Source organism: Parasteatoda tepidariorum, chromosome 10 (assembly GCF_043381705.1).
Source record: "Parasteatoda tepidariorum isolate YZ-2023 chromosome 10, CAS_Ptep_4.0, whole genome shotgun sequence".
Taxonomy (NCBI): domain Eukaryota; kingdom Metazoa; phylum Arthropoda; class Arachnida; order Araneae; family Theridiidae; genus Parasteatoda; species Parasteatoda tepidariorum.
Window position 1 is genome coordinate 63404346 of NC_092213.1, and position 11482 is coordinate 63415827.

The 11482-nt window shown below is 26.9% G+C and overlaps 1 protein-coding gene across 1 annotated transcript; it reads right to left on the minus strand.

The window, feature by feature from the left end:
• Window positions 1-648: 648 nt before the first annotated feature.
• On the minus strand, window positions 649-9701 carry LOC107457519 (dual specificity tyrosine-phosphorylation-regulated kinase 2-like). Its single transcript, XM_016075683.3, has one exon. It carries the CDS (start codon window positions 9413-9415, stop codon window positions 7769-7771), a length of 1647 nt encoding a protein of 548 aa, XP_015931169.1. The 5' UTR covers window positions 9416-9701; the 3' UTR covers window positions 649-7768.
• Window positions 9702-11482: the final 1781 nt, after the last annotated feature.

Here is an 11482-nt window from a genome sequence, read left to right on the forward strand (position 1 = left end):
TGAAACCAATGAAAAACTAANTTCTGTCATCATCATTTATTTAGTCTCAGTATTTTAATCTCTATGTTGAATCTATTTACTAATATTATTTTAGCTTTTTTATTTCACTTAATTTTAATAAAAACTAATCTTGAATAATTATGGTTAATGAACCTAATTAGTTTTAGGATAATATAAATGGCAATTAATAATTTTGATGAGTACCATAACATGAATTATAAAACTGTAAAAAAAAATTTTCTTTCCTCATGTTTGTCTACCATATTAAGTTTTTGGATCACTAAATGAATATCTAGGTGGTCCTAATGGGTCACTAACTGAATATCTTGGTAGTCCTAATGGATCACTAAATTTTCTCTACTGGAGTGAATTCTAATTATTAAGTAAATTAATTGATTAATTTAACAAAGAAATTGGATATCTTTTCTGATTTTTAAAGTCACAAGTAGAAGCATTTTTTCAATTTCTTTTCTCTCATTTCCTGATTTGGCAAGTTTCTTTCCTATGAAACCAATGAAAAACTAATTCCACTAGTTTTCTGTATTTAAGATAAAAAATTGTGAAGAAAAAAAATTATATAATAAATAATTAAGTTACGAAAAGAATTTGCTGAGGACCAGTCGATGCATGGTAAAAAATACAACAATAAATTGTCAATCATAATTTATTACATATAAAAATTCATTTGCCTAAATTTACTAAACATTTACACATTGTTGCACTTTAAAAGCAAGCACAACTGTCACATCGAGTGAAGACACACAATTCAGTCTTCATTGGCTATTAGGGTAGAGGTTTCAATTTTTTTTTATTTTTAAGACACAATATTTGTTCATTAGTTGAACAATTCTGTATACAGATAAAATTCATGCACAATTCCCCTATATATATTAGGCACTTGGTAAGACACATCAAAAATTGAATGTTCACTTCATTGAAACACTATGTGTAATATTATGCAAACAAATGTTTCTATAATCCAATATGGATCAATATAAAAATATAAAACATTCCTTTCAAATAAATAAACTAATTGTTATCACTAATGAATAAGAAATTCTGGTGTATTTATTTCAAACATTTGAGACATGCGTAATTTTTTTTAGTATTATTAAAAATGTAACTTATATTAAATAAATTTTATTGTTTGTTGCTCTGTCTATGATGATAATCAAGAGTTTTTCTTTAAAATTGTAGACACATAATTCTAAAAACTTTTTTGGGTATTCCTTCAATAAAAAAAAGAAATCTCTAAAATGGAAAATTAATAAATTTTAAAATTTTTAAGCTGAAAAATATTGTAATTACATGAAATTGAAGAAACATTAGCTTTAATGGCAAAAAAGTGTGAATTTTTGTGGAAACTATAAAATCCAAAGTTCATTCCATGCTAATTTTCAGACAATTTAAAGCGTTTTAAATAAAGGCACGTGGCAGTGGCTTTACAGCTTAAATCATAATAAGACACAGCAAATGGCAGTAAAAGATTTTTGAAACATTCAGCCTTGCTCATTATTATAATCCAAATTAACCTTTCAAGACAGTGAACAAATTTGTACTAAAATTTCCCTGCTACTTAATTTTATAAAAGGTAATTTCCCTGGTTTAAAATTTCTCTGACACATGAAAAAATCATTTGTTTTTTAATGAAAGCCATCCGCTTGAAGCTCAGGAAAAGCTGGGATAAACACTTATCAAGAAAATTAATATTTGTATTTATATAATGAACAAGATTTTAAAGATAAAGTGACTATTTAAAGGAAAAAAAAAGAAATATCACTAAAAAAGCAGAGTCAATAGGCAACAAAATGCCTAGTACATTAATTTTCCAGTCATCTTATAGAAGAGAAATACATTAATTTATTACATTAAAAAAAATTCAACTAAAAAAATTGCTTTAAAAAATTCAAATAGTAATTAGGGAAAAGATATCAGTAAAAGGGAAAAAAGATTTATACATAAATGGTCAAAACAAAGTTAACATTACAATTACACTTAATAATAGGCAGTGGAGTTTTAGCTGGCAAATACATAATGCATTTTATGTGGTCAAAAATTATAATAAATATCACTATGTTTTTATAACAGTTGTTAAAAAACAGCAAAGATTATCAAATTTTACAAAACTGTAAATTTTCTGTTCCTTTTTAAGAAAATACAGTCATTAATATTCAGATTGAAAGAGCCATTCAATTTTTAAGCCATTCAATTCATTGAAGCATATTAAATAAAATTAGAATTGAATTTATGAAGCTATTTTACAAGAAAATTCTTACAAATAGTTAGAAAACATATTTAAATGGTTAAATTAAGTACCATTTTAAATGAAAAGTTTAATTAAAAGCTTACGTGAATGTTAAAAATTCTAAACTGAAACACAATTATCACCAGTATTTTTATCAAACAGTCTTATAAAATGTTACACAAAACACATATTTAAGAAACTATACTACATATATACATCATTATATACAAAAAAAAAATAAAGCACATGACTAACACTTCAATACACAAATTAAGTTTCATTTTGTGGCTGGCAAGTCAGCCAGCTGACTAACATAAAATGAAATGCAAGGTCTAAAGATATAAATTAGCAATTTCATAAAATGATTTATAAGTTTTCTCAAATTTTGAAAAATTCAGAAGTGCTACAAGAATATCACATTTCAGGAATAATAGTACCTTGAATTTGGGATAATTTTTAAGCTGGCATACTTAAAAAGCAGAAATTTTGTATGCTGAATAACTAAAAAATTCATTAAAAATCCTAAGAAATGGGTTTATTATGATTTAAAACCATCAATCATCAGTTTATAAACTTAAGCATTGTGCTTAAACCACTGGTCAGAGGATTAACATTTGTATTATATTAAATGTTAATTTCATTTATATTTAAATAGGTATGGGTCAAAACATTTTTTATTCTGTGGAGTGTATGTGAATAAACAGAAACAAACAGGTCAAAAATTGTTAAATTCCCACAATTTCTTTTTTTTTTTTTTGCACATCGAAATTTTGCCTGGAGTCCAAATTACTAATCTAGTAGGCCCGCAATAAAACACTTAAATGTTTTACTGGACCTTCGGGTAAATTGGGTTGATAGACACTGGGCTAGGGGGGAACAAGCTATATATTATTTAATTGCAAAAATGAAAAAAAGTAAATTGCTTACACATTAAATAATTAATTAGACAAGCGAGGCAAGAATATTATTAGAAAATGAGAATATTCTCCTAAATTGAAGTTAGTAATTGGGAATATTATTTTTCTCACAGATGAATAAAATAAATATATATAATTTATGCCTATCTGAATTTAATTTTTTACAGAATATGTATTCATTGTAAGAAACTTGGGACAATTTTCTTTTTGATTTTTTAACAACCGAGAATTTAACATCCCTAATATAAAATCTGATTTAATTTACATTGCCAAAAAAACTCTTCTAAAATTTAACCTGATACAAAATCCTCTTAGACCATAGTACAGTACAATACCCTGTGTCCTTTAATAATTAATTTTTGCAGATACAAACACAAGATTATTTAGGAATTTACAATAACCTAATTCTCTGAAATTTGCACTAATCCTACTCAGAAAGCAAAAGGTCACACTTTGTTATCGATAACAAACAATATTCTCTCTCTCTATATATAATATTAATAATCAACTTATTGAAAATAATTTGGAGATTATTATCAATTAGTTGTTTTTAGCAATGTTGAGGAATTTCTTTAGAATATCTAAAACACCTCTTAAAAAAAAACTTATTTTTTTATTTCCTTAAACATAAATAAAAATATTGAAACAAATATTATTATGAAGAAAGTATTTAACTTTCAATAGCCCAAATTACATACATTCTAATTACATTATCACAGAAAAATTAAAATTAGTGAGATCAATTAAAATGACTAATTTTTGTTATTACATGCCATTATCATACATATAATACATGTCCTTAAAACATAGCTATGTATACAACAAAATGTTAGGCTTTTCTTAGCAAATAAGAATAACTATTACACTTACTTAATATTAAATAAAAATTGCTAAAAAAAAACAGTAGGAATTAAAAGTTAAAATTTTTTAAAATATTAGTAAAAATGAAAGTTTTATAATATTGAGCTGTAAAATTTTAAGTTTTATAATATTTTATTGAAAATAAATGTTTTTGTATTGTAATCTATAAATTTTTCAATAAATTTATTTCCACAATCAAAACTTTTTAAAGTTTTATATCCCACTTCAAATCCTAATTTTAGACTGATAATTGATCAAATCCTAATTTTAGACAGATAATTAATCAAATCCTAATTTTAGACAGATAATTGATCAAATCCTAATTTTAGACAGATAATTGATCAAAGCCTAATTTTATATAGATAATTGATATATTTCATAAATATAATACTTAACATGTAAAATATCAGTGATGCAATGATTTTAGGGTTATCAATTGTCCATTCTTGCCAAATACTAGGTTGATGAAGCCTAACTTGATATTTAAGTGGAGAATAATTTTTATTTCTACTTTTAAAATAGTTATTAAGGAATTAAAAGGATTGATGAAAAAAATTTAAATTATCAACAATAAAATATTTTGCATAAATGTATGAAGTAGCCATTATTTCTTACTATTTTTATTCAAATCATATTGGAAATCAGTATTATTAAAAAATTATGAATTAATGAGAAAAATATGTAACACTACTTATTTTAAGTTAAAAAAAAAACAATAAATTTCAAACTTCGAATTTAAAATATGTTTATTTTATTACAAATGAATATTTGTTATTGAAATATAGAGAAGTAATTTTTTAATCATTAATATGTCATTAAAAAATAACTTTTATATCCTTAAAATATCCAGCAAAGATTTTTAATTAAATTAATACACTAAATATTTGTGTTAAACTTTAATCATTCGATGAATTTTTTTTTTTCCATCCAAAAACTAATTCAAGAATTAAAATTAGTTTAAAACAACCAGATTCAAAGATTTGCTATAATTTGCGATAAATATGTACGGCAGCTTAATTATATTCTAATAAGCAATTTGCAAGCAAAGTATTTCTAAGATTTCTATCAGCTAAAAAAGACTTAATCACCCTATGCATTCTAGAAGCCATAAGCAGCCCTTTGAATTGCCAATAGAGCTTTTAAATTACTTATATCTTAACACATTTAAATTTTTTTTGTTTGGAGAAAAAAAAATTTCTTTACCAAAATATGTTTAAAGCAAAATATAATTCAAAGATATATTTAAAAATTAAAGACATTACTAATTTATTAGGAAGTAAAAAAGTTATAAAATTAACTTTTATACACAAAAAGCTAAAAAATTACTACAATTCATTTAAGAAGGTAAAGTGTGCTAAATTTCAAGCTTATTAATATAATATTATGCATAACAAAATAATTTGCTGGCCTAAAAAATAAAAATTGAGACAAATTAACACTAGTAGAGAATAATCAAGTTAATCATTTATTATATTTATCCAGCGACTTTAACAATATTATTAAAAAAAAATTAATACTTGTTATCCTTTAATAATTCTTTACCAATTATGAACAACTTTCTTCAATATTGATAACGATGAAAAGGATAGATAAAAAAAAGTTGTCAAAATAAAATCTCTAAAATGTAAATAAACAAACATATTAGCTAACTCTACTTCTATATCAACATCAGAACGTGCTAACTACGGCTGATAAGCTGAAAAAAAGTTCTTGTACTAGCAATTTTATTTATATATGGCGATTCTGCATTTTTTTAAAAATTCTTTATGCCTTACTGTTCAGTTGCTGTAAATATTTAGATAGAAATATTTAACATACAGACCAAGAGAATTCAAATTTAATTTTGTAATTAACCCGTTAATAAAATGCACACAGTTTAATAAGCAATGAGAGAAAAAGAAACAGTATCAGATGCTACATTCTCCAATACCTCCAAAGAAACTTTTTCTAGAACTATGTACATAATTTTTTCATAAATAAAAAATATAACATAATTAAGCTTTCAAGATTTAATATCTAACTAGACAAAACCATTTAAAGAAACTTATTACCTTTTAGAAAACACCTGAAATCAATTAAAGCATTTAATCTGAGGTATGATTTTCTATTAGACATTTTCATAATTTTACACCAAATAATAAACTCATCATAACAAAGATACAAGTAGTTGATTATGCATAAAAGACAGATTTTTTTTTTTTTTTTTAAATCTTAAAAAGACATTTATGTGTGTAAGCGGTAGACATAATTTGATAAATATTGGCATTTTTCTTGGCGATTCTGAGGTAGTATATCTATTTGCATCACTATAAGCTATCAAGGATAATTTTAGTGTTTGTGTTTTAGTGGTCTCGGATAAGTGAACCCTGTTTAATTTGAAAGACTGATTACTATCTCATTTTATTAGAAATAATGAATATTTTACTAAATTTATACACTTTATAAAACATATTTTAATTTTTAGACTTTGTTTCAAGAAATTTCGAATCACCAAGAAATTTGAGAAAAAAATTAGACGGATAATATAGCAATATTTACTTCGATAATATACACTAACTGTCAAAATTAATAGAAGTTAACAACAAAAGCTTGTATTTTCAATTATAATCAATTCAGCAAATGATAAGCTTAAACCTGGTGATCAAATCAATTAACTCTGATCAGGTTCGCCACAACACAAATTGATATATTAACTACTTTTGTCCAAAACAATAGTATATATATCAGATATAAACTTAAATGTAAGTAGTTAATTTTACAAGACAAAAGACTTTTAAAATAGGAAAAATAATATTAACTACAATTTTAATTAGTACACAAAACATAATTAAATTATTGTGTGGTTTAAAAAAAAATAATGTGCCTAATTTGTTAGAATTTAATGTTGAAGCGATTATTTGTTTTTTCGAAACAATTATAATGGACATTGCCAACAGTTTTTATATAAAAAATGGAAAAGAAATTCTTTTTGAGCAACAAGAAAATGTTAAGACTTGGATTAAATATTTTATTAAATTATATATTCAATTAATTAAGATTAATTTAAAAGCAATACACTACTGCGTAGAAGTGATTAATGAGAGAGAGGGCACAAGATAAAAAGGAACAATTTATATAAATTATCATATTTGAAAGGATTAAAATTTGATAAAATTAAAATAAAGTTTTAAAAACTGGTTCTAAATTAAGTCTGTACAATAAAATTTTCATGTTTATTAAAAAAATATTTCAACACACTATTTGAAATATCAAAGAGAAGGAAAACTTCAGCCGGCATTTTAAAATTTAGCAAAATCAAACCATTTCAACAACAAAGAGTGAATTTTTCAAAACATGAGAAATTTTGTAAATTAAGAAGAGAAAAAAAAAACATAACATACAAATTACTTTAATAGATCAAAATTAACATCAGCTAACAATAATTTATTGAAAAATACATAAATTAACAACTATTGAGCAAAATATTTCTTAATTTTAATTAAAAAGAATTTTCATGATCATAATTTAAAAAGATTCAAATAATTACAATCTAAAAGTTAATGTGTTAAAAATTTTGTATACCTTTCCACATTGGCAGTTTTTCGAAGTAAATCACATACCGCATATCAATTTGCACATAAAAACAAAGCTAATCCACATGCTTTGACCACAACGTTGAATTTATACATTTAATCCGGTTTTGAAAAATCACATTAAACTTTTTAGAAAATGCTTGAACCATTTTGCACCTAAAACACAAACTAAATCATGTCACCGAATTTCCAATTTGTGGTAATTTACTATGTGAATTTAAAGTCGCACTCATATCATCGCCAATAGTCGTAACAACCGTCCTCGCTTTAGTACCACCGATTGTATTCATTTTAGCTATAATACTGGTTCTCGTTGATCCATTTTGAAACATCAAGGTTTTTGATCCAGATTCTATTAATGAATTTTCAGGTGCTTTAGGAAGACGTCTACGTAACCAGGCATGCCTCAAAGCAGCTGGCGGCGTGAGTCGTAAAGCCGGATCCCACTCCAAACAGCTTTTTAAGAAGTCTATAAATAATTCATCATCACAATTTTTTAGGGCAGTCGTCCACTCACGGCTTCCTGGTGGTCCCCGCATTTTACCGCGTCTAGAACGTCCTCCGCTGAGAACTACAGAACCATCAGGTAGGGTTGTTGATGTACAGTACCTAGGATGACCTTTAGAGCTTACAAATTGCTTAGCCCGCTTAGATTGGTCTAGGACTTTTTGAGGTGGCATTCCAATTAACTCTACGATGCAGGCTAATTGGTCTGCTTCATCTTCTCCTGGAAGGAGAGGATAGCCAGTCAGCAATTCAGCCAATATGCAGCCTAAACTCCACATATCGATGGCAGTCCCGTACTTGCCACCAAGAATGACTTCAGGTGCTCTGTAAAATCGAGACTGTATGTAGGAGTACACACGTTGGTTCTCAAAACAGCTGGAACCGAAATCGATCACCTTGATTCCGCTTCGGCCGGGCATCTTCAAAAGAACATTTTCGGGTTTCAGATCACAATGGATGATTCTATTACGGTATAAGGCATCCAAGCATTGAAGAAGGGAGTGAGCGAATTTTCTAACTAGTTGGATGTTAAAACCTTGAAACTTATTCTTCTTAATTAATTCGTACAAGTTAATACTGAGTAATTCAAACGTGATACACATGTGATTACGGAATGTGAAATGTTCCAGCATGTGAACAATGTTCAGATTGTGATCTTTATCTTGTTTGCGGAGATGATCTAAAATCCGTATTTCTTCTTGCGCTTGTCGATGAAAACGTTTTTCGTTGCGTACGATTTTTAATGCAACACTCTCATGGGTTTTGTGATCGTAAGCTTTAACTACCTGACCAAAGCTGCCCTTGCCTATAATTTTAATCATTTCATATCGGTACCCAATGTGATCATGCATAGTATGTAAATAGGAACCTTGATCATCGTCGTATCCACTATTATTAGGAGCTCCTATTACACCTAATCGTTTTTTAGCATTGGCCCCAATAAAATATACCTGAGGATATGAAAATATTTCATGGTGTTCGTAAGGCGTTAATTTATGCATGTATAATTTCATCACCTGTTGCGGAGAGGCACCCACACTTTTTAAGGGGGGTTTGCCGGAGTTTTTGTTGCTTGTTTGGTTGTTGCTACCGTTGGAGTTGGGCCGAACTTCGGGGAGCGCTGAGTTCTCCGTTCCGCCATTTTGAAACACCCGAGAGGCTTGTTTATAACGAGAAATCGAATCATTCTTTTCAGATATCAAGGTCCCGCTGTTCTTGCTGGAGATTTGAGGTAAGAATGAGTCATTTGTCGGTGATATCGAAGATCCATTAGTGATCAACGATTTGGTACGCGACAATGGCATTACTAACATGAATTCACATACGATAGTAAACTCAGCATCAAATATCCAAAATATATTTAATTTTTTTTATATTTGAATCCTTTGTATTCCAATTATGAATCAAGCACACAAGTTTTGATGACATCGGTGGCTATGTTTTTTAAAAAATCAATTTCCAAACAAACGATTCCAGACACAAACATTAGAGAGCGTTGTTTCATTTCACTCCACTTCTCTCCTCACGAGCGTCTAGGTCGCTGCTCTTAGGGGCAACTGACTGTTGCTAAGCTGCGTTGTTACCCAGATCTACGTCAACTGTGCGTCATGTGCTAACAGCCAATAAGGATAGAGACTATTCGCAATGCCTATCGGAAAAGTGGTCTAATCAGCTGATCGCAGAATTTCCATGCATTAACAACTTACTTCTCTAGAGGAGCAGATCTACAAATATAATATTATTCTCCCCGTTAAAAAAGAATTAATTCTCTAAGTCATTAATATAATTTAAATTTTAACAATTCTTCGAACTAATGAAGCGTTGAAGGTATAAATAAATTATGCTTTTAGTTTCAACTTGATTTTATTTAAAAGGTTTTCTTTCATTTTTTTTCCTCCTCATGACTGATGCATATTTATTGTTTGACATTTTCGCTCTCTTCAAAATAGCATTCTACATTTTCTTATTAGAGCTTAACTTTTAACAATAGCTACTATATAATGGTAATAATAATGTAGTTTTAGATTCGATTTACATTTTCTTTTTTCGGTTCGAATTTTTTTTAAAAATTTAAATCATAGTTTTATTCTAATCCAGTGACTGATTTATCATAAGGCCTTCCTTAATTGTCTATTAGAGCTATAAATTTACAAAAATTAAAATAAATATAAGCTCAAATTTACTAATGTATTAAAATTTACTTGCGTCATTAAGTAATTTAAAAACACCACTTCATAATCAAGTTTGTAAATTTAGTTTAAAGTAAAGGCCAGAGGGTCCCTCTCTATTCTGTGTCCAGGGCCCCTGGATTTCGAGATCTGGCCCTATTCTTATCTGAGCCTAAACAATCGCTGGAAATTTAGTAATTTAATATTTTATTCATTGCATTTTCAATGCCAAAACTTTAGAAAACATGTTTGAGAGAATTTGCTTTCAGAGCATAATATTTTTTCAAGCGTTCTTCAATTTATTGTTCTATTTATGATATAGTTAATAACATTCTTGATCATAAAAGGGAATACATTATATGTTTTTTTTTCTCCCATGTGCATTGAAAAATCACTATTTTTAAGGAAATATATAGGATTAGAATTTCATATTGTCTATTAAAAGAATCAATAAAATTACAATATATTTTAGTTATCATATTTTCCCCAAAAACGTAACTAATGAAATGTAACAGTTTCACTTTATGAAATTTTATTTTTCTGTAAATTTATTCAGAGATAAATATTTTATTGTTTATTAAATTTTTTATTTATTTAAAACATTTAATAAAAAGACATATAATTGATAGTTTGTATCGTAAGCATTTTGAGAATAATCAGAGTTATATTTTCTCCATACTATACTGAAAAATTTATGTACACAATTCAGACAAATAAAAAATAACAGAAACATGCGTCTTTTTATCAACTTTATGAGAATTCTAATTGCTACTGATTCAAATGGTTATTTCAACTTCAACCATTTTAAATTAAATCATCCCCATCTGACGATCTTACGTAGCGTTTTTTATTATTATTATTTTATTGCTTTTAGTTAAATTTAATTGTATTAAAACATAGTATGTAAAAATATTTTTAAAACCGATTCAATTTAAAGAAAATACAAAATAATAATTAATCGTTTGAAAATTCAAAAATCGTTTGAAAATTTTTCATGAGTTGTTTCCGATCAAATTTCAAATTATTTTTTCTTTAAATTGAATAAACGTTTTAAAAAATTAAGAAAACGTTCTGCTTTATTTTATTCACATTAAAATTTTAAAATAAGTGAATATGAGACTGTATGTGAACAAACTACTGTAAATTTGTGAATGAAAGACGCGATTATACCAAACGAGTCTTCCAGACAATTTTTCTTATATTGTTTAACGA